Here is a 23,416-nt window from a genome sequence, read left to right as displayed (position 1 = left end):
ATCCTTCCAAATGGAGCCAACAACACCCAACCTCAATAGAACGCCCCTCAAGAAGAGGCCCAGTGGGTGCACCATGCAGAATTATAACTGCCTCTGCCCTTTACCTGCATGACCAAACTCCTCTAACCCGCTTTGATCTGCTAGGACACGGCAATGCACAGTGCTGAGTGAGGTGCTGCTGGAGTGCACTCACCACCTGGGGGGCTCTACTGCAGAACTTTTCTTTTGTTTGCCAGGCCTGAGGCTTGAACTCAGGGCCTAAGCACTGTCCCTGGCTTCCTTTTGCTCCAGGCTAGCCCCCTCTCACTTGAGCCCCTGAGCCACTCGCAGCTTTTTTGTTTATGTGGTGCTAAGGATTGGAACCCAGGGCTTCATGTATGCTAGGCAAGCACTCTACCACTAAGCCAAATTCCCAGCCCCTGCAGAACTTCTTTCTGTTGGCTTCTTGACCAAACCAACATGAAGCACTGGCTGGGCAAGCCATCTCCCTTCTACACTAGCCTATGCAAAACAACTCTTAGCTCAAGCTTGGGCATCTCCAGCTGACAGGGCCACAGCTGAGAAGGGCCCTCAGAGGACACACAGTAGCACAGACCCCGTTTCACATCCAGAAGGCAGAAAGCAGCAAAAGCTCTGGAACTGCCTTTCGCTTAGCAAAATTCCTGGTAGACTTAAATTGCAAAACAGAAAACCACAAAGGCACATCCTGCTATTTGTTTGTACCTGGAGCACAGCATGAAGAATACAGAAAAAAATTGCTAATATATAAAATTTAAACAACCTAACTTGGTTGTCTGTTAACATACTGGGGTCAACAAATAGCACCATGAGAACTGGCTACTCTTCAGAGGCAGATATTCACAAATATCAACATGATTTCAAAGCCAATGCCTGGAGGGGCACTGGTGGCTCATTCCTTTAATCCTTGGTACTGCGGAGACTGAGATCTAAGGCTCCAAGTTCAAAGCTAGCCTAGGCAGGTAATTCTGTGAGACTCTCATCTCCAACTAACCACTAAAAAGGAAGTGGCTATGGCTGGAGTGCTAAAAACTCACAAACAGCACCCAGGCCCAAAGTTCAAGGTTCAGGACTGGAACACACACACAAAAAAGCTAATGCCTATAATCCCAACACTTGGAAGGTAGAGGCAAGGAGACTGAAACTTTCAGGTTACCCTGGGATACATACTAAGACTCTCAAAGAACAAAAACAATCATCCAAACCAAGAGATTGGTTAAATATACACACAGAACGTTCTGGTTTAATAAAGTTATGATCAGAACTGAGAACTATGGGTCATGCCTATAATCCTAGCTACTACATAGGAGGCTAAGATCTGAGAATTGAAGTTTGAAGCCAGGTTAAGCTGATAAATCTGTGATTTGATCTTATCTTCAATTAACTAGAAAAAAGCAGGAAGTGAAGGCATATCTCAAGTAGTAGAGTGCTGGCCATGAGCAGAAAGGAGAGATGAAAGAGGAGGAAACAAGAAAAAGAGAGAAAGAAACAGATATACAAAGACATTAACCCTGAATTAAGGCCCAGTGCTATCACAAACACACACACACACACAGCCAGATGCCAGTGGCCCACGCCTGTAAGCCTCGCTAGTCAGGAGGCCGAGATCCGAGGATAACAGTGGGAAGCCAGCCTGAGCAGGAAAGTCTGTGAAAAACTGGAAGTGGTGCTGTGGTTTAAAAGAGGTAGAGCACTAGCCTTATGTAGGGGTGGAGGGGGAAGAACCTCAGGTACAGCCCCCAGGCCCTGAGTTCAAGCCCCACAACCACTACCAACAACAAAAAAATCATGTTTGGAGGTACAGAAAAATGTACACAAGAGGCTAGGAATATGGCTTAGCGGTAGAGTGCTTGCCTTGCATGCATGAAGTCCTGGGGTCGATTCCTCAACACCACATATATAGAAAAAAGCCGGAAGTGGAGCTGTGGCTCAAGTGGTAGAGTGCTAGCCTTGAACAAAAAGAAGCCAGGGACATGCCCAGCACCTAGGTTTAAGCCCCAGGACTGGCAAAAAAAGAGAAAAACGTACCTGACAAAATCCAATATTCCTCATCTCCCCCCCACCCCCCGCAAAAAAAACTGTATAAACTAAGAACCAAAGAGAAATTCTATAGTGAGCAGATCACACTGTAAAAGACAAGCAAGACTATGCCCTTACCTCTTTTGTTTCTAGGAATCTCTACGGGACCTGTGCAACACAACAAGACAAGAATACAGCCCATAGACGACAAGATTTTTTAATTTTTTTGGCTGGTCCTAGGGCGGAACTCAGATCCTGGGTGCTGTCCCATGAGCTTCTTCTTTTGATTAAAGCTAGTATTCTACAAGTATTCTACCACTTGAGCCATAGAATCACTTCTGGGTTTTTCTGTTTTTATCAGAGATAAAGTCTTTAGGGCTGGAATGTGACTTAGTGGGAGAGTGTTGGCCTGGCATGCATGAAGACCTATGTACGATTACTCAAATACCACCTAGACAGAAAAGGCCAGAAGTGGTGCTCACTGTGGCTCAAGTGGTAGAAATCTAGCCTTGAGCAAAAGCAGCTCAGGGATTGTGCCTAGGCACTGAGTTCAAGCCCCAGGACTGGCAAAAAAAAAAAAAAAAAGGTTTTTAGGATTTTTTTTGCCCGGGCTGACTTCCCACTGTGAATCTCAGATCCCAGCCTCCTGAATAGCTAGGGTTACAGGCATGAGCCACCAGCACCTGGCTAGAGGACAGGATTTTTATTTTGGGTTTTCTCCAATACAAAATAAGAGTACAAAGAAAAAGTCAAATTTTATTTCCTCAGGCTAACAACAGTAACTAGAAAAACCTACTTACAGTATCACTGAAAAACTGGGGTATAAACACCACACATGTATACCAAGATCTGTATGGAAATCTACAAAGTACAACTTTTACAAAAATATTAAACAACAACAACTACAACAAGAAAAACCCTGGAGGGCTGGGAATGTGGCTTAGCAGTAGAGTGCTTGCCTAACATGCATAAAACCCTGGGTCCCATTCCTCAGTGCAACATAAACAGTAAAATCTTGAAGTGGCTCTGTGGTTCAAATGGTAGAGTGCTAGCCTTGAGCAAAAGCAGCTCAGGGATAGTGCCCAGGCGCTAAGTTTAAGCCCCAAGACTAAAAAAAAAAACCACAAACAAACAACAACAACAAAAAACACCACTGGAGATGAATGTAACGTTAAATTGCTAAGCTGCCAGACCCCTCTGATTCTATCTCTAGATTCAAGACAATTCCAACTCATCTAACAGGCTGACTCCAAAATGTGTACAGCCGAACAGTTTAAAAGAACAATGCTGAAGGACTCTTCCCAGGCTACACAAACAGTGGCAGTCCTAAATTTTGATGGTATGTTAAAGCTTACAGTAGTGACAAAAACTCAAAAGAGGTTGAAGTGGAAGAATGCTTGCCTCATGTGCCCAACACAACAGCCAGGCACTGGTGGCTCATGCTTATAGAACCTAGCTACTCAGAAGGCCAAGATTTGAAGTTTGAAACCAGCCCAGGAGGAAAAGTTAGACTCTATCTCCAATTAATTAGCAAAAAAAGCTGGAACTGGAGGTGTGGCTCAAGTAGCAGAACACCAGTGCTGAGCTAAAAAGCTGTTAGTTCAAAACGTACCCAAAAGCTCTTCGATTTACTGTAAACCTTATTATTTTTAAGCAGTATCTCCCCTCTCACCAAACAAACAAAAAACCCCTGTAATAAACCAAAGAATGAATTTTCTTTTGTCTACACAGGCATTTGTACTAGGAAGTCACAAGCAATGGCAAGCCAAGGAAACATAAAGGCCTATCAAAGGGTTGCTTCCAGACCCAACACCAGGAAGGTCTTTAGGACTGCCTACACTGAGGATGGGAACAACAGCAAGGGCTTACCTTCTCCTCAGCCAGGTGTAGAAGCTGCTTCTTGGCCTTTTCCACATCTGAGGAAGGGCCCCTGATGACAACGGTATCACTTCCAGAACCTTCCACAGGAAAGTGAATGTGGACTCCACCACACTCCTCCATGATGGAGCGGATCAGACGCCCCTTTGTGCCAATGAGGGAGTTGTGCAATTTGGCAGGAATCGAGACTTCCACCTCAGCTATGTTGGCCTGAAACCAAACACACGGCAGGAGAATATCACAGGCTGTGTGGAAAGAAACAACAGAAGAAGAGAGTTCAGCCAAATTTGAAGGTATCTGAAGAATTAGGACCTGGAGCCTCTCAAAGGTGTGCTGAGGCCGAGAGTGGCAGAGGGGCCATACAAGAAAAGCCTTGATTTTAGACCACACAACACAGGGCTCTACTTCTTTAGTCAACTCCGGTACTAGCTGGAAGAGGCAAGCACAATATGGCGACAGATAAACTTACCTGTTAAAACAAAGGTTGGATTCCTCAGCACCACATAAATAGAAAAAGCCAGAAGTGGCACTGTGGCTCAAGTGGTAGAGTGCTAGCCTTGAGCAAACAGAAGCCAGTGTGCTCAGGCCCTGACCCCAAAGCCCCAAGACTGGCAAAAAAAGAAACACAGACTCTATGGTCTCTCTCATTGGAAATAATTAGTACACAACTAGGATAATCCTAGCAGAAGATCACAATAGCTCAATCGCTATGTCCATATGAACACATAAGATGATACTAAGTGAAATGAACTCTTAAGTTATGGAAACAAGTGGTTTATCATTGTTGTTTTCAACATACCATGTGAAATTATGCCCTTTTTCTTTGGTCTTTCTTTCCCGTGATTTTACCCCTGAAGTCACTGTAACTGATTTTCGTACCCTGGATATTGTATATACTTGTATTGGAACTAGGGAAGGGAAAGGGAATACAGTATCAAGAAACAAAGGATAAAAAGACAAATCAGTGCAACAGCAATACTTACAAAACTATACGGTATAAACTAACTGCAAGACTCAAGGAGGGAGGGGAATGGAGAGCGGGGAAGGTGGGGGAAAAATGAGGGAGTAGGTAACATGTTGGATAAGAAATGTATGCACTGCCCTACGTATGAAACTGTAACCCCTCTGTACATCACTTTAACAATAAAGAAATGAATTTTTTTTTAATGAAGCAGCAGAGGTGATTTTATCTTCTACCTAAAATTACAGATCCAGATAATGGTGACAGGAAACAGGCAATCTGTATGACTGTCAGTTGTTGCAGTGTAAAAGATGATGAAACAGGGGCTGCGGATATGGCCTAGTGGCAAGAGTGTTTGCCTCGTATACATGAGGCCCTGGGTTCAATTCCTCAGCACCACATACATACAGAAAACAGCCAGAAGTGGTGCTGTGGCTCAAGTGGCAGAGTGCTAGCCTTGAGCAAAAAGAAGCCAGGGACAGTGCTCAGGCCCTGAGTCCAAGCCCCAGGACTGCCCCCCCCCCCCCAAAAGATGATGAAACAGCTAGCAGCCAGAGGCTGAAGCAGCACAAGGACATAGTTCAGAGCCCAAAGCAAAGTAGCACAGAGTAAAAACGCTGAGACCCAGAGACTAGTCACACATTAAGGTACAAACATAGGCCTGGACCCAGGAAGGGCCTGGAAAGGACTATAGAAGACATGCCTGTAGCTCAGTTAAGACCAGAAACAGCACTGTCTTCAGAAGTCAGAAAAGCAGCTTGTTTTCTGAGCCCTTGATATAGCTAACCACTGGAAGACATTTGGGTTTGGACCAGAAACAGCTCTGATCTTATCCAACAAACTCTAGAAGCAGGGTACAGTGGGGCACAACAGTCATCCAGCTATATAGGAAGGGGAAATAGAAATAGGATGACCCAGTTGGCGCTGGTGGCTCATGCCTGTAATCCTAGCTACTCAGGAGGCTGAGATCTTAGGATCATAGTTGGAAGCTACCCCAGGTAGGAAAGTCTGTAAGACAATTATCTCCAATTAACTGCTCAAAATACCAGAAGTAGAATTGTGACGCAAATGGTAGAGCATTAGCTTTGAGCAAAAGAAGCCTAGGAATAGTGCCCAGGACCTGAGTTCAAGCCCTAATACTGGCTGGTATGAAGGAGAGAAAGAGAAAGGAAGGAAGGAAGGAGGGAGGGAGGGAGGGAGGGAGGGAGAAGGAAAAAAAAGAAGTGAGACCGTATATGAAATATGTCTAAATCAAAAAGGGCTGAGGAAATCGCTCAAGTGGTAGAATGCCTACCTAGCAGGAACAAGACCCGAGTCCAACCCCCAATTTCTTACACACTTAGACACACACACACACGCACACACACTAAAAGAAAAATATCTCAGAGTAACTTTGGCTCAAATTCTTTATAGGGCAAAAATAGGCAATTAAAAATGTAACACAAGCCCGGCTGGGGCTGGAAAGTCTATGAGACTCTTATCTCTGATTAACTACCAAAATGCCAAAAGTAGAAGTAAATAGAGCACTATCCTTGAGCAAAAACCCTTAGCACCCAGGCCCTGAGTTCAAGACCCAGGACTGGCAAAACCAAGAAGAAAACAGAGGGAGAGAGGTAGTGGAGAGAGGGAGAGAAAAGAAAAAGCAACTAAAATTTGACAGATTCTAAACTTGAAACCTACATATCCAAGTAGCTGCACAAAACACAGACACATCAAAACATGTTTAAAGCTGGGGTTAAGAGACCTTCCCAGCACTGGTAGCTCAGGCCTGTAATCCCAGCTACTTGGAGGCTGAGGTTTGAGGATTCTGTTTTGAAGCCAGACTGAACAGGAAAGTCCATGAGACTTACCTCAACCATCAAAAAGCCGGAAGTAGAGTTGTGGCTTAAGTGGTAGGGTGTCAGCCTTGAGCAATAAAGCTAAAGGACAACACCCAGGCCCTGAGTTTAAAGTCCAGTACCAACACACACATGTGCATGTGTATACAAATGCTAAATAAATAAGAAGACCATATATACACACTATTAGAACTGCTAAGAAGCCCTTTGGACAGAAGGAAAATGGACTACAGAGCACACAAAGGAGTGAATCAGGGCTGGGAATATGGCCTAGTGGTAGAGTGCTTGCCTTGTATACATGAAGCTCTGGGTTCAATTCCTCATATATATAGAAAAAGCAGGAAGTGGCGCTGGGGCTCAAGTGGCAGAGTGCTAGCCTTGAGCAAAAAGAAGCCAGGGACAGTACTCAGGCCCTGAGTTCAAGCCCTAAGACTGGCAAAAAACAAAAGAAAAAAAAAAGTGAATCACTCTAGAATGGCAACCACTAAATTATGTATATAACCACCAATAACGTACTATGGGGGTGGCTAACAAATGAGAGTTAAAGGCAAGAACTGGGAACAGAGTCAGGAACAGGGGTGAGAACCTGGCACAAAAATCACTTGGGAGGTATATACTGTGTAATTTGACTAAACAATCAGCAGTATTCAAGGACTAGGTGCTGGCTGTCTTGAGCTTTTATACTCAAGGCTGGCATTCTACCACTTGAACCACAGCTACACTTTCAACATTTTTTTGGAAATTCACTGGAGATAAGAGTTTCATGAACTTTTCTGCCCTGGCTGGCTTCCAACTGAGATACTCAGATCTCAGCCTTCTGAGTAGCTAGGATTAGAGGTGTGAGCGACTAGCCGAGGTCAATCATTTAATAATGACAGATTTCTCATCACAAAGGAAAGGCAAAAGCAGCATAGACAGTAAAGATAATGTGGAAATATTTTGTAAAACTTTATGTTGACAAACTTGACAACTTGGAAGAAAGAGAGCCCCACTCTGAAGAAATAATAATACCAAGCATAATAAGATGATTATCCTCACATTGAAACACCACCCTGCAAAAAGGATCCATCACAACACGCATGATGCTATGAACAGATCTCATGATGCATTCTCACAGAGCACGACAACACTCACAACTCCTACATTCTTTGAAGACAGACATGGAGTACCTGTTGGGTGGGGAGCCTGGGAGATACATGGGCAAGAGCCCATGGGGTGACAGCCACAAATCTGGGTGTGAGTGATTGATTCTATAGGTACACATACCAAAACCAAATTTGTAAATGCCTTCAGATATTATTAAAGATCTAACAGAACCAGCACAGGGTCAAATATATTGTTGTTGGGCCAAGTAAGTAAGTGTGGTAGACAAATAGCAGAGAGCTGCTGACCACTCACACAGCACCCTTGGGTTTACACAGCTGGTGGTTGAAAGAGACCCATGCCAGCCCAAAGGCCCTGCATGGCTGGACTAGAAGGCCCTATGATTTATAACACAGCAAGTGGCAAAGCATGTCTGTCATTACCAGGTCTTTCTGGATGGACAGAATACGGCTCCGGGCAGCTTCACAGTTGGCTCGCTTGCCTGTGATGACAATGGTCTCAGAGTTGCTGTTCTCTGCAGGAAGATCAATCTTGGTATTGCTTTCTTCACGAATCTGTATGGAGGAAACTAAATATGAGGAGCCGAGTCTTACCATGGCAGATAGGCCTGAGCACAGGGCTGAGAAGGAAAAGGTCAACCCTCCTTTCCATCTATGAGATAGCACAGGGCTCAGGCTGGGGTAAAAGAACCTAACAAGGGATAAACTGGTCACCTTCTTAATGTTTGCACCTCCTTTCCCAATTATGTTCTTGTGAAACTGTTTGAAGATCGGAACAGAAATCGAATAGCTATTTTCCACCTTAAAAGACAAAAAGATAGCGAAATTAACCCCAAACAAGGCACTAGTATCAGCAGACACTCAGAGCTGTAAGCCTTTCTTGACCTTTAGAGGTCTGTCATGGGGACAGGCATCATTAAGTTGTCCAACACCTAACTAATTTGGTATGTAGGTCAACTTAAAAGCCTTCTAGGAAAAGTCACAGAACATGTAGTCTGTCAGATGTATATTCTACTACAGTCCAAAAGGCAATCAAGTCTAGCCACAGGCCCTGAATTATTCTGGCTCAAGGAATCAAGCCACAGGCCAGGATCAAAGCTGACCAAGGAAGGGGTTCAGAACACCCATCAAACCAGCACAGAACCTAGTGCCCTCAAGGAGCTCTTCACCATCACCTCTCTCAGCAGGCATTAAGTACAATGAAGCCTCCTCTGAGGACCATGGACACACAGCAGGGCATATGGCAAGTTGTGGCCTTCCGAGTAACCGGTAATTCATGCTTTCTAGAACTTTGCATGGTTCCTTTGTTCTGTTACTCCTTGTTTGAGAGAGGGGCTCTCTTTATAGATGAGGCTGGCCTCAACTCACCACCCCACTGGCCTCTGCCTCCTGAATGCTGGATTATTGTGCTTATGTTACTACTTCAGTTTTTGAAGAATATGTTAAATAAATACATGACTCCTCACTTTGCTTGTGTTAGCACTATTCTTACCAGATTGGACAGCGTCTTTATTCATCTGAAGACTTTGCTCAAGAAAACAAGATCAAGAATTTCTCATTTGCACCCACAACAGACAAGCTGAACAATTACTGTCAGCCAACATATCCAGCTATTAAGAAAGATGCTATCACCACAGATTGCAGACCATTCCTCAAGGCACAGTTCCTAAGCTAGTTCTGATGAGATGCAGGCCCCACATTAAAGGATTGCATAAAGTCCCCTACCAGGTCTGCCACCATCTTCTGCATGTATTTTGTGCATTTCTCCACCTCATTCTTGGGACCTCTGAGTTGAACGACATCACTTTTTTGTGCTGGGTCTGGAAAGTTAATGATAACCTAGAACAAATCAGGAGACTGAGTTTGGTTATCAGGCCTGGGTTCCAAAATGCTAAATATTGGAAGAGATGGGGAAGAATGATGAAAGGGCTAACACTGTTCAAGATGCATTATATTCACAAACTGACATGTTGAATTGAAGCTCCCTTGTACAATTAGATACATAATTAAAAATAAACGCAGCAGGGCAACCAGGGCTCATGCCTATAATCCTAGTTATTTAGGAGGGTGAGATCTGAGGATCACCATTCAAAGCCAGCAAGGGTGGGAAAAGTCTGTGAAACTCTTATCTCCAATTAAGCACCAGAAAACCAGAATTGGCACTTTGGCTCAAGTGGTAGAGCGCTAGCCTTGAGCTGAAGAATTCAGGGACAGCGCCCAGGCCGAGTTCAAGCCCATGACACCCTCCCACAGAAAAATTGAACAATCCTAAGGGACAAATTAGATTACTCCTAGATTACAGAAAACCTTTGGGGATAAGGGTATAGTTTGGTGGTAGAGGACTTACAGAACATAAAAGGCTCCTGGGGAGCCCCACCCCCCCAAACAGAAACAAAAACAAGAATGCCTTTGTAAATCCTTTACCTCTGGGAATTTGTCACGAATTTCACGGATCCGTTCACCTTTCTGGCCAATGATTGTGCGATGAAACCTTTGCTCAATGATTAAATCCTTGGTACGCTCATTTTCCTGAAAAATTAAAATAGATGATTCTATTTATCACAAGCAGGGGGAAGAATCCCCATCACTAGGAGATACTGGGAGCTTGGGGTCCACTGCCCATTAGGTTATCCACTATGGGACCCTTGAAGCACCATATCTCCATTTGCAATGAATGTGTGTTACATTTCTGAACAAAGGACAGCTGAAGAACTTATTATAAGAGGGCCTTCCAGACAGAAGTGCTGTCCCAGTAGTTATCAAAGTAGCCCCAGCAGCACTTCCCCTTCCTTCAGAATGGAGTGAGTCCAGCACTCTGTCCACACAGGCCCTCCCTCCTAAGACCACCTTCCCTGTGTAGATCGTCAAGAAAGAATGGTTCATCCAACAGGGGGCACCAGGAAGGTAGTTTCCATTGCCTCTGCAGGTCCCACTAAAACATCAGAAGCAGCAGCACAGTAGGATCCAGCAAAACGTGATCAGCCTATCAAAGTTTTATACAATTCTGGTGGTCAGATTGACATCTAGATGACAGAAACTAGTGGTAAAGTGCAGGCAGAAAACATTCTAGGGCAAGAGACCCCAGGTTAAGGAAAACCTAGGTCATGAGCTGAGGGATAGCCTGCGTCTGGCCACATGAGAGTGCTCTCACATCTTTAGAGCCCAGGAATGTTGTTATCATCTGTGGAGTTAGCAGCCAGGAAGCATAGGACCTAGGGTACTACTGTGCTTCTCTAATGCTCAGGGGTCACAGGAAACAAGACAGGCTGGTGACCTGGGCAAGACAAAAGAAATGTGCTCCCAGTAAGTCCAAGAATGTGGGACCTGGCAATTTCCACTCTCTAGGACCATATATTTCAATATAGCTGTTCTTCAGAGGCAGCCAACAGACACACAGATTAGTATCTTCCTGGCAGGACTTGGATGCCAGGCTTACCATGCGAGATGCAAGCTCCAGAAGCTCCCGTTTGGCCTGCTGCACACCCTGTGGGTCCCCCTCAATGCGGATCAGGTTGCTTTTCTCACTGTCAGGAGGAATCCGCACAGACACCTTGTACTGGTCTTTGATTCTGTTGACTTAGGACACAAAAGAAGCACATCTTGGGCACAGATGCCATAATCATAATGGTCAACCAATGACAAGACAACCACAACCAGAAGAGTCAGCCTTAAACTACCCTCATTAGTCATAACCATCAATAAACAGTTTCCAAGGCAGGATTTTCCATTGTATAAAAAGAGAACTGATTATAATGTTCAAGGGATTCCAAGGTTTAGAGGGCACTGGTGCTTAGCCTTGACCACATGTTGGCACTGCCCTGAGAGCTTCAAATGACTGATGGCTGGGACTGTGTTGTTTGAAAGTTAGCTGGTTTGCACATGGCTGGGGCTTTAGAATACAGACCCCAATATATGTAATATATACTATACATACTTAATACACATAATAATAAGTATATATACTTTTTTAAAACCTCAATCATAGCTCCCAAGCTTGTTTACACTGATGTAATCAACTCAAGACAGAATTGCCTAAACAGTTGCTTAAAAGTATGTGGAAACAATACTGCTGTCAAGACTACTGTCAACTCAGATCTAAACTGAACTCTGTGTGCAAAACAAGTGGAGTTTCAAATTCTCTTCCTGCCACCTTCTATGAACAGAACCTGACACCAACATTCAAGATCCAGGTTCCCAAAACACTGGAAATGAAGAAAGTATATGCCCGTTATAAAGTTAAGAAAAGCAGACTTCCTCAGAAGGATGGGGATGTGTATACACCCCAAACCGTGCGTACTCCAGAGGAGGTAATGAGGCAATCTGGGACAAGGACTGACATGAAGACACAGAACAAGAAGAGCAAAAGCCAAAAATGGTGGGGGCAGGGAGTAGATCTTAGACTACAGAAGAAATGAGGTTAGGAACTGGATCAGAAGAAAATAGAGCAAAGACAATTCTATGACCAAGCTACACTCAGAGGTTCTGCAATTCACAGGGAGTGGAAAACAGAAATTAATGTCAGATCTGTACTATTCCACTTCCTTTATTTTGTAAGCAAACAGGACACTTAACTGCTAATAAGCAAAACCACAAAGCAAGGTCATGGCATGTGCATGGATGAAGGAATGTCTGAAATTGAGTACTGATCAGGACCACTCTGTATCTGGAGATTCTTGTACCTATCACGAAAATGTCAATGAATAGAAGACACCATTCGCACGCCACTGCAGAGTGTTTTGTAACCAAAGCAGACTACAAAGAAAGGATCCTCACTGGCTGAACAACCCACAACCAGTAGTGCTGGCCCTCCCACCCAGGATGTTGAACTGTTTCTACAACACTCAAGCACGTGGTATGTATGTATATGCATGTGGCTGTGCAGTTAACCAGAGAAAGAAGTGTTAAAAAGCATCACTGGAGCTGGGAATGGTGACTCACACCTGTAATTGCAGCACTCAGGAGACAGGAGGATTGGGAGTCAAGGCCAATCTGAGCCACACATCAAGAGCCTATCTCAAAAAACCAAAATACTGTGAATTCAATTCTCTGTATCAAACACACTTGAGTCACAGCAAGTGAGTATTCACTTAACACATTTGCAAAGCCACCCTACTCTACACTGTCCCTACAAGTTGACAAGTTGAAATGTTGAGCCTGGGCTCACTCAACAGCATTCCCCTTTGAGCTGGGAAGTGACAAGGAGAGGCCTACAAACACTGGTGAGTTAAACCCAGAAGGCCTTTGGTGTGTCTACCACAGGCCCCTGTGGGTGGTCCAGGGAGGGTTGATGAAGTTGATTCCTCAAAGTGACAGCTCACTGACAGGCCCAACAGTTTTAAAAGGAAAAAGGCCTCTCTGGCAGTGCCCTGCTCAGGACGCCCCTGCCTCCACCCTCCACAGCCTCACTCACTGTTGGCTCCATTCTTCCCAATGAGGTGTCTGTGGAACTTGTGATCAATGGTGATCTCCACATAGTCCATCCGGTTAATCTGTGGGAAGAACATGAAAAGTGGGTCAGCTGACAAGCGCTCTCGTCCACAATGAGTGCCTGTGTCATTTAGGAAAGAAGCCAGATCCCAAGTCCAGAAAATGTTACTCATCTCGACTGACGACAGGTAATCCAAGATTGTCCCTCTGGCACTTGCTATTCACAGATCCCCTAGAATATCAGCTAGCTTCAAGCTGTTTAAGAACCTCTTACTGGGCAGCAAGGCGGCTCCTTCAGTCCTGAGTCCATAGACACCCAACAAGGTTCCTAGTTGTCCTCAGCTCACCAGAGCCTGCCCTGTGGTTGGAACAGGCACCTACCAGGTCTTTGACTGTGCTCTCGATCTGCTCCTGAGCCACATTCACATCCTCCGTGGGGCCTTCTAGGGTGATCTTGTCCTCACCTTCTGTGAACTCGATATGAACCTGCCAGACCAAAATGAAAAAACGAATGGCTAAGGCCAAATGGCACAGGGGCAGCAACCTGAGCCCCGTGGTACTGCTTGTCCCAGACTCTGCTGTGGCCAGCAGCTGACCTCAAACTGCTACATATTAATGCTGGGAGGGAGGGTCACATCTACCACCTCATGAAGAGCTGAAAGGAAGGGCTCACTCAGGGAGTGGTATTATTTAGGCACTACATATTATTACGGTCTTGACAGATTTTCCTTTTGCTGGGATATGCCAGGAACAGACACTTGAAAGTCTCAGGCTGTGATTGACCTTACAGTCACTGACTTAAAGCACATGGACATCACTTACTGTTCATGTGCTCGTGTGCCATTTTCACATTTCACTTTTGGCAGGCCAACTCCTCTTTGATTCAGACAGGGTGGAAACAGAAACAACAGAGGAAGAGCTGGATATGGTGATGGTATATACTTGTAATTCCAGTACTCAAGAGGCCAAGGCAAGAGGATAGAGGGTACAAGACCAGCCTGGGTAACATAGTAAGACCCTGTTTCAAAAAAAGACAACCTAAAAAGCATTAACAACCTTAAACAAAGATAAAAGATGTCAGGGATGAAAGGAACTCATCCTCACCTGTCAAAAGCCATCAATCTGCCTAATTTATAACATGCATCAAAGGGTCAGGAAGGCAGAAAGGGACAGTAGTTCACCCGCATCTGGGTAAACTAGGAGTGTGAAGCTGAAAAAGTGAATAATGTGGGAAGACACCAAGCTCAACAGGACAGAAATGTAAACACAAAGACAATGCGATCTTAGCAGCTTCCTCCCTGTTCAGTTTCCTTAGGTGCTGCGTCTGCCCTGGAGTAAGGAGAGCAATGTGGAGGGTAAGAAGACCTACTCAGTCCTTATCTAACACAGCCTGTGTGCAAGGGGAGTAAGGACAGCCTGTGTGCACGGTCTACTCTTCAAAGCATTATCAAGCTGTTACCCCATAGTTACAGAGTGGTATGATTCTAAAGACACTTATTACACCTGGTAACACAGATCCTCTCTAGTTACAAAGACTAAATAATAGTGTATGTACCTACAAAGCTATTCTTTTTTTTTTTTTTGCCAGTCCTGGGCCTTGGACTCAGGGCCTGAGCACTGTCCCTGGCTTCTTTTTGCTCAAGGCTAGCACTCTGCCGCTTGAGCCACAGCGCCACTTCTGGCCATCTTCTGTATATGTGGTGCTGGGGAATCGAACCGAGGGCTTTATGTATAAGAGGCAGGCGCTCTTGCCACTAGGCCATATCCCCAGCCCCCTGCAAAGCTATTCTGCTGTTCTACAGGTAGTATTGGAAGCTAGCTATGTCCAGGAGGACAACAGATTAAGAAAGTGGCACAATCTTCAACAGCATTCCCAAGACAAATGCAACAACAAAGCATCAAATTCAATATAATAGACTTGAAATGTTTCTTTACCTTTGGCATCTGCTGAGTGATTTTGGCCAGATTCTGCCCTTTCTTGCCAATGATGAATCGGTGAAGCCAGGAGGGGGCAGACACAGAAGAGACTGTAAAACTATTGGCCTAGGAAAACAGGAAATGTTTGTAGAACTCAAAGTTATGCTAAACAAAGGCCAGATTGCTCACTTTGTGTTAAGAGGTGAGTGTTCTCCTATAGGGTGTATTTCACTATGTCCAGGGCTGCAGGATATACTAAAAGTCAGCTCATAAAAGGCCCCAGAAATTAATCAAAATAGTGCATTTCATGCACTAGAGGGAGAAAGGCTACCTTGGCATAAACTTCAGTCAATGCCTGCCCCAACTTTTCAGGCTCGCCTCGCAGTATCACAGTCTCAGAGATGCTATCTGAGGGTGGTATCTCAACAGAAACTCCAGTTCTTTCCAGGATCTCTTGCAATGAATTGCCCTTTGGCCCGATGACATACTTGTGCTGAGATTTCTTCACTTCCACTGCAATGGTTGTGGTCTTCTTTTTCTAATGAAGAGTATTAAGGACAATCAGAAGGAAAGGTATGGGAGGTGGACAGTGAGAGCAGAATGTCACAGAATCGAAGTGAGCCAGATAAGACACTGCCTATAGTGCTGACCTCTCAAAACTGGAGACACGACTAGCCTCCCTAGAAACTCTGAAGGACTACACTTCCCCTGAAGTCAATCTGGAAGACTTCGAACTTTTGTCCCCCAGACTAAGGAACAAGTTCCAGACCTCAGCGCTGACCAATGTGAGCTAACAGCCTAAGCAAAGATGAACAGCTCTAAGCTGTATGTACCACCCCTATGTCAACCCAGGTAGCCACTTCCTAGCATGGCCAGAGGCCTAGGAGAAGATGTAAGACTACTACCCCACAGAGCATCCAACGGCTTAGGAGGGAGGTATGAATGGCAACATCTAACCACTAGAGAGATACAAGAGGCTGCCTATCCTGTCCAATGGCTCTGACTTCTTTACACTGTACCTTTTCCTCATAAATCTTCTTGATTCGAGCCACAGCCTGAGCCAGCTGCTCCTTCTCTCCAGTGAAGACAATTTCTGTCCGGTTGACGCTGGGTGGGGGGATGTTGATGCGAGTCCCTGTCTCCTGCATGATTTCACCCACAAGTCTGTTGTATGGTCCAGCAATGAAGGGGTGGAAGGCCTTCTCCACCTCCAGCCTCTCTACAGCGCGCTTGTCCTAGAAAGGATAGGTAGATTGATGAGAACACTCAGGGAGGCAGTGCTTTCCAGGGTCAAAGACAGACATCACCTCCCCCACATCATATACCTTGCACCAGGAGTTCACTCAAGGCCATGAGAAAATGAAGTCTACACTAGGCCTATGACAGGTTACAAATGCAGAGGGTTCTAGCAGCCTTACCTGCTCAGCAGAGATAAGAAGGACCTCATGGCGAGCTTTCTCAATACCCTCTTTGGTGCCAGTGATCTTGATCTGGTTGCTGGGGTCATCTGGGCGTGGGATCTGGATTTTGGTTGCAGTTTTTAGCTCCAAGTCTTGCAGTTTCTCTCCATTTTTGCCAATAACAAAGCGATGGTGCTCTTTTGGAATGGGAACAGTTGCTGAGGCCTATGATAGGAAGAGAAACCGAGACAATAAAAATACTGGGCGAGGTGGCTCACACCTGTAATCCTAGCCACTCAGGGGGCTGAGATCGGACAATCCAGATTCCAAGCCTATATCCATGAGACTCTTATCTCCAATTAGAAGGGCAGTGGCTCAAGTAGTAGAGTGCCAGCCTTGAGCAATAAAAGCTCATCGACACTACCCAGGCCCTGAGTTCAAGCCCCAGAATTGGCACACACAAAAAATGTAATTACAGGCTGGGGATATGGCCTAGTGGCAAGAGTGCCTGCCTCATATACATGAGGCCCTGGGTTCGATTCCCCAGTACCACATATACAGAAAATGGCCAGAAGTGGCGCTGTGGCTCAAGTGGCAGAGTGCTAGCCTTGAGCAAAAAGAAGCCAGGGACAGTGCTCAGGCCCAGAGTCCAAGCCCCAGGACTGGCCAAAAAAAAAAAAAAAAATGTAATTACATAAGAATAAAACATTCATATAGCAAAAACACACCCATATCAAGATTTGTAATTTTTATGACTGATAGAATTTTAGAAGCTCCTGTAAATGGAGAAAAATAAACGACTTGACAGAAAACAAGTAAAACAACAGCCGTTTCATAGAAAAAAATTGCAAATGTGAATTCAAAATGTTTAAATATGTTAAATATGTTCAAAATATGCTGGTGGCTCATGTCTATAATCCTACCTACTCAGGAGGCTGACATCTGAGGATCAGAATTCAAGGACAGCCCAGGTAGGGAAAGTCTGTAAGACTCTTATTTCCAAGTAACCATGAGAAAACCAGAACTGGTGCTGCGGCTCAAAGTGGTAGTGCACTAGCCTTAAGCAAAAGAGCTTAGGGACAGCACCATAGGTTCAAGCCCCATGACTGACACCCCTCCCCCCCACACCGCCCCAAATCTCTCACATTGGCTAAGTTTGGAGGCCATGATATAGTCTACCCACCAAGTCTAGTGGCTTTTAAGTGTCTCAGAATTTCAAAAATATATTAATATTCATTATTTTCATTCAAATGGCTGAAATGGTAAGTGTCTCAATTCTATTAATGACTTAGTAGGCTTCACTAAAAATTCTAGGGGTTCAAAATGTTGCTTTTCTAACTCCAAAGAACCGAACTGTCCCCTTGGCAAGAAAAATCCAGTGAAATTCTAGTGTTTACCAGGCAGAAACAGCAACACAACTCTACTATACACTCTGATACCGGCCTGGGGAAACCTACTTGAGTTTGCAGTCTAGCAACGATGTCCTTCCGGGCCTTCATAACAGCGTCCAGCTTCCCTGAGACCATTATGGAGAGGCCTTGGTCTTTGGCCAGAGATAGCTCTAGGTGAGCACCAGTCCTCTGCATGATCTCAAGGCAGATTTTTGCTTGTTCACCTTCTCCAAATTGGTTCATGTCCTTGTATTTCCTTTCCTCTAGGGGTACATGGAACACCTGCCCAGAAAGGAGCAGAAAAGGTGAGGTTAAAATATAAAGAGCAAGAAGGATGATCAATAAGCAGCAAGAACATGCATTTATTGGTCACTCATGTATTAAGCAGTGCCCTAAGACAGGGAGGGCAGTGTGAGAGTCATGAGAAGCACAAAAAGTCAGCAGGCTGACACTGGGGGTACAGAGAACTACATTACAAACATGAGCCTGTGAGGTGGTGGGGGTGGGTGGAAAGATCTTCCTAGGACAAAGCAGCACATATGTTGGAGAGCAGGACCAACAGGCTGGAAGGTGGACCAAGAGTGCAGGTAAAGAGGATCGCCTTATGCACATTATGGCTAAAAAGGCTTTTAACTAGGACATGTTTTGCTTAATGACTCTGAAGGTTTATAGAAGGTTGGAGAGGGGCAAGGATGGAAGCAAGAAGGATCAACTACAGCTTGTTTGAGGCATAAACCACCCAGGCAGCATAAAAGTCTACAATAAAAAGATCGAAACCTGTCTGTTTATGCACAGAGAAATTATTGATACATGGGTGACAATTTTTCTACCACATCCAGGTATCAGTTCACATGGAGCCCATTTCTCAATTTCAGAGAGAAGAGCTAGTGAAATAATAGCACATGGGCCCATAAATTTGACAACTAGCATGCAACTGCATGGCAACCTTCCTGGTGTCAGGAAGAGGTGTCATGGCAGAAGTCAGGCTTTTCAGGAATATGGGGCTGGGAAACTGGTTTCATCTCAAGAGTCCCTCCCTTTACATACCCAAAGCAACTACATCTTTGCATATTCAAAACTATACTGTTTCCTATGTGGACCAAGGGGTAAGAGGGGATGGCTTTACTACCTGAGTGATGACAGAGGCCTTGATGGGCCGGATCTTGTTACTCCAGGCTCCGGCAGGTTCCTGGGCATTTTCCAAGCAAGCTGCTTTCTCAGGAAGTGGAGGGAAAGCATCCTTGTAGGTTGGAGGGTCACTCTCTTCTTCTGAATTTAAGGTGGTAACTAGACCAACATAGATCGGGAAGAAAGCCCTATTTTAAGTGCTATATATATGAAAAAATACTTGGGAGGGTTTTAGTAGGAACTCTTTACTAAAACACTGTGTCTGAATGAAAACAGCCCTCTTTGACTCATTCAGTTTTTTTTGTTTTTTGTTTTTGTTTTTTGCCAGTCCTGGGGCTTGGACTCAGGGCCTGAGCACTGTCCCTGGCTTCTTTTTGCTCAAGGCTAGCACTCTGCCACTTGAGCCACAGCGCCACTTCTGGCCATTTTCTGTATATGTGGTGCTGGGGAATTGAACCCAGGGCCTCATGTATACGAGACAAGCACTCTTGACACTAGGCCATATCCCCAGCCCCTCATTCAGTTTTGGAAAAGGGCTCCACAGATCAGTCATTAGGCCCAGAAACTCCCAATCCTTACAGCTCTTTACAGTGCCCCGTGTGCAGTGGGCACACAATGAGCTCTGCTGTCTCTACACGGTGAGTAACCCTGGAAGACAAGCTGAAACCCTTCTAATTTTTATATCCCTAAAGAGTTAACATGAGGAAGTGGAGCTATGGCTCAAGTGGTATAGCACTAGCCTTGAGCTGAAGAGCTCATGGACAGTGGACAGTGCCCAGCCCAGAGTTCAAGCCCCACGATGGACCAAAAACAAACAAACAAAAAGAGTTAACACAGGGGCTGGGAATGTGGCTTAGCACTAGAGTCCTTGCCTAGCATGCATGAAGCCCTGGTTTCAATTCCTCTATACCATATAAACAGGAAAGGCCAGAAGTGGCACTGTGGTTCAAGTGGTAGAGTGCTAGCTTTGAGCAAAAGCAGCTCAGGGACAGTGCTCAGTCTCTGGTTCAAGCCCCAGGTCTGGCAAGGAAAAAAAAAAAAAAGAATTAACATGTAAAGCATATAAAGGGACTGTCACCTTTAATTTGTTGCGGAACCAGCCCACTTCGGTGTTCAGCGAAACTCTCTTGGGTCAAAACTGCAACGGAGCTCATGGTTGATGTCACACCACACGCAGTCCGGGTAAGCCACTGCAGCAAGAAAGAGAATCAGGGAGACAACTTCAACCATCTTTGAGACCATGAGGAGAAGCAGGGGGGAATTCCAAGTACAGGAGGGTCTAGGAAATTTGCTTAACTGATCAAACCTTGCCTCTCACAGAGGAGCAAGGCTTTGCCCAAAAGACTCAGTGTCAGGATGCTCGGGGGTTAGAGTGTGTATCCACCTCTCCATTACTGGGGATACCAAGAGTCTGCACCCCCACAGGCCTCGGTGACACAGTCTGTACTTTCCAATACACACTGAAGGGGCACTGGGACCACCAGAACCTGCTCCCTGCCTAGCTCCTGCAGAGGTCAACACCATATTGCCTCTCTTGTTCATTTGGGGGAGGGTACTGATGACTGAACTTGCTTGTAAGGCAAACACTCTGTCAGTTATCTTTTTTTCCCCTGGTTCAAGGGCTTGAACTCTAAGCCTGGGCATTATCCTTGGGCTCCTTTTGCTCAAGGAAGCACTATACCACTTGAGCCACAGTGCTACTTTCAGCCTTTTCTGTGATTAATTAGAGATAAGAGTCTCACAGACTTTCTTTCCCAGGCTGGTTTTGATCCGTGATCCTTAGATCTCAGCCTCCTGAATAGCTAGGATTACAGGTGTGAGCCACTAGCACCTGGCATGCCTTGGTTATTGTCTTGCTTTATGCCTAGATGAACCTGGACTATGATTCTACTTCCCTGGGAAACTAGGAATAAAGGCATATGCCACTACCCCCATCCACTGAGTTTCTCCATTTTTTACTGTTATGCTAAAGGTGATATGCAGAGGGGTTATAGTTACATAAAGAGTATATTTCTTTTTGGACAATATCACCTCTTCCTTGGCTCTCTCCAAGTTTTTCCATCCCATCCTCCCCACAAGTTTTGTAGTTCATTTTCAACATATTGTTCAGTGAGTACCACTGATACATTTGTCCACCCTTTGTCCCTCTATTTCTGTGCTCCCACTTAGCCTCCCAAAGACAAATAAACAAGACAGAAGAAAACAACAACAAAGGAAAAAAACTCCTATCTTCATTTCTTAGAGTTCATTTTGATAAATATTATTCTATACGATCAGAGGCACATAGGTATTGTGCCTTTGTGTTAAAATTTTTTTGTGTGAGCTGGTCCTGGAGCTGGTCCCTGAGGCTTTGGGTGCTGTCCTTGAGCTTTTTTGCTAAATGCTAGCTCTCTACCACTTAAGCCACAGCTGCATTTTTGGCTTTTTGCTGGCTAGCACTAAGAGTCTCATGGAGTTTCCTGCCTAGGCTGGCTTTGAACCGCAATCCTCAGATCTCACTCTTCTGAGTAGCTATGATTGCTTACAGGTGTGTGCCACTGGCCCCTGGCTAATCTGTTATTTTGATTTGTTCACTATGTACCCTTCTGATGGTTAGCTACATATAACAAGTATCAAACTAGCATTGTTACAAAAATCCAAGGAGGAGCTGCAAGACATATATTCAGGACCTAAACGGAACCCTTTCCATTCTTAGAAGTGGCAGAAATAAGAAGCCTCATAGGTTTTGTGGTGCTAACAGGCCTACATATTAGGGTAAACATCTCTGACACCTGCTGATGGATTATTTCCCTCCATCTACTCTCCCAAGTACTGGAGGGGAGCAGGGAAATCTGGTCCAAGGCACAGAGCTCTTGAGTTCAAGACCTCAGTGTTCAATGGAACCATTGGCTCTGAAGGCTACATCTCCCTTATTTGGAAAATCTAGCACAGTTCAGCACTCCTGGGGCTTTAGCTTCTTTCTCCCCCAAGCTTCAAGTAAGCTTTGTACAACTACAATGAGGAAGAAACCATTTTCTTCACACAATTATGTATTAAGTATTTTATACATGCCACCTTGGCAGAAGAAATAAGTAAATGGCCACGTAGCTTAATAGAAAAATTATGCAAAAACTCACTCCTTTGTAATACACTAAGACTTCTCCCCATGTTCAGAAAATTAAGTTCTAGTGTCCTAAAGCAAAGCAACATTCAAATTAGGATAATCCTCAACACAATTCACTTGCAAGAAAAAGACTGACAACAGATGGAAGCTAGGCAGGTATCTTACATTGCTTGTGCTGGGAGGTGAAGACCTAGAGATGTCTCTGCTGGTACAGGAGATGAAATGTAAGGAAGAAGTTCTAAGTAGGTCACAGAAACACAGATCCTTGTACTCCGGGTACAGGAAATCTTTGGGGCAGGGCAGTCAAACTTACCAGCAAAATGGTCAGTAGCCAGAAAGTCCGTCCGGAGGCCACCTCTGTCAGCCTGCCAGCTTTTCCTGGTATAGAATAGGAAGGAAAAGAACAAAAAGAAAACCATAGGGAAATTATTTATTTGTATTTTGCAACTCAGATTCTTTTTTCTTCTTCTTCTTCTTTTTTTTTTTTTTTTTGGCAGTCCTGGGGCTTGGACTCGGCTTGAGCACTGTCCCTGGCTTCTTTTTGCTCAAGGTTAGCACTCTGCCACTTGAGCCACAGCGCCACTTCTGGCCATTTTCTGTATACGTGGTGCTGGGGAATTGAACCCAGGGCTTCATGTATACGAGGCAAACACTCTTGCCACTAGGCCGTATCCCCAGCCCCACTCAGATTCTTTTATTGCTCAAGCAAAAAAGGTCTAAATCTTCTTTACACATCAGCTACTAATCTTGACACACAGGTAAGTCTCTTGGAAAAATAAATGAAGTCTCTGGTCTTGGGCTAGTAGCTTCAAACTAAACATTTCAGCAAGATCTGAACCATCTTTAACTCTCAGAAGACAACTCTTCCAGGAATCAGAGAGCAAGTGACGCTTTAGTGCCAAAACTTCTAAGTTTAGGGGCTGGGGATATGGCCTAGTGGCAAGAGTGCTTGCCTCGTATACATGAGGCCCTGGGTTCAATTCCCCAGCACCACATATACAGAAAATGGCCAGAAGTGGCGCTGTGGCTCAAGTGGCAGAGTGCTAGCCTTGAGCACAAAGAAGCCAGGGACAGTGCTCAGGCCCTGAGTCCAAGCCCCAGGACTGGCCAAAAAAAAAAAAAAAAAAAAAAAAAAAAAAAATCTAAGTTTAACCATTCAGAAGTTTATAAAAAAAAAAAAAAAGGACAACTTCCCCTGCTGTTTAAACTATCTTTCTTGAAATTAGGTTTCTG

The 23,416-nt window shown here is 44.8% G+C and overlaps 1 protein-coding gene and 1 long non-coding RNA gene across 4 annotated transcripts in view; one reads left to right on the top strand and one right to left on the bottom strand.

The window, feature by feature from the left end:
* The window catches only part of LOC125350116 (high density lipoprotein binding protein), a 70,925-nt gene that overhangs the window by 11,695 nt on the left and 35,814 nt on the right, over positions 1–23,416 (bottom strand). For all 3 annotated transcript variants that reach the window (XM_048344356.1, XM_048344358.1, XM_048344355.1), the window contains exons 2-17: positions 22,497–22,561; positions 20,159–20,270; positions 19,082–19,239; positions 18,019–18,234; positions 16,580–16,786; positions 16,181–16,396; positions 15,493–15,699; positions 15,180–15,287; positions 13,626–13,730; positions 13,228–13,306; positions 11,254–11,393; positions 10,242–10,346; positions 9,543–9,656; positions 8,532–8,618; positions 8,241–8,372; positions 3,907–4,125 (exon numbers count right to left, since the gene is read on the bottom strand). In XM_048344356.1, the coding sequence (XP_048200313.1) occupies positions 3,907–4,125; positions 8,241–8,372; positions 8,532–8,618; positions 9,543–9,656; positions 10,242–10,346; positions 11,254–11,393; positions 13,228–13,306; positions 13,626–13,730; positions 15,180–15,287; positions 15,493–15,699; positions 16,181–16,396; positions 16,580–16,786; positions 18,019–18,234; positions 19,082–19,239; positions 20,159–20,234 (2,169 nt within the window). In that variant the 5' untranslated portion in view covers positions 20,235–20,270; positions 22,497–22,561. The remainder of the gene's footprint in view (positions 1–3,906; positions 4,126–8,240; positions 8,373–8,531; positions 8,619–9,542; positions 9,657–10,241; positions 10,347–11,253; positions 11,394–13,227; positions 13,307–13,625; positions 13,731–15,179; positions 15,288–15,492; positions 15,700–16,180; positions 16,397–16,579; positions 16,787–18,018; positions 18,235–19,081; positions 19,240–20,158; positions 20,271–22,496; positions 22,562–23,416) is intronic.
* Positions 1,682–19,928, top strand: LOC125350119. The gene is made up of 3 exons (XR_007210674.1): positions 1,682–1,828; positions 15,735–15,743; positions 19,918–19,928. It is a non-coding gene; the product is annotated as an uncharacterized LOC125350119 (long non-coding RNA).

This window comes from Perognathus longimembris, chromosome 4 (assembly GCF_023159225.1).
Source record: "Perognathus longimembris pacificus isolate PPM17 chromosome 4, ASM2315922v1, whole genome shotgun sequence".
Classification (NCBI taxonomy): domain Eukaryota; kingdom Metazoa; phylum Chordata; class Mammalia; order Rodentia; family Heteromyidae; genus Perognathus; species Perognathus longimembris.
Note: the sequence above shows the minus strand (reverse complement) of the source record. Positions and strands in the feature narration are given on the sequence as shown.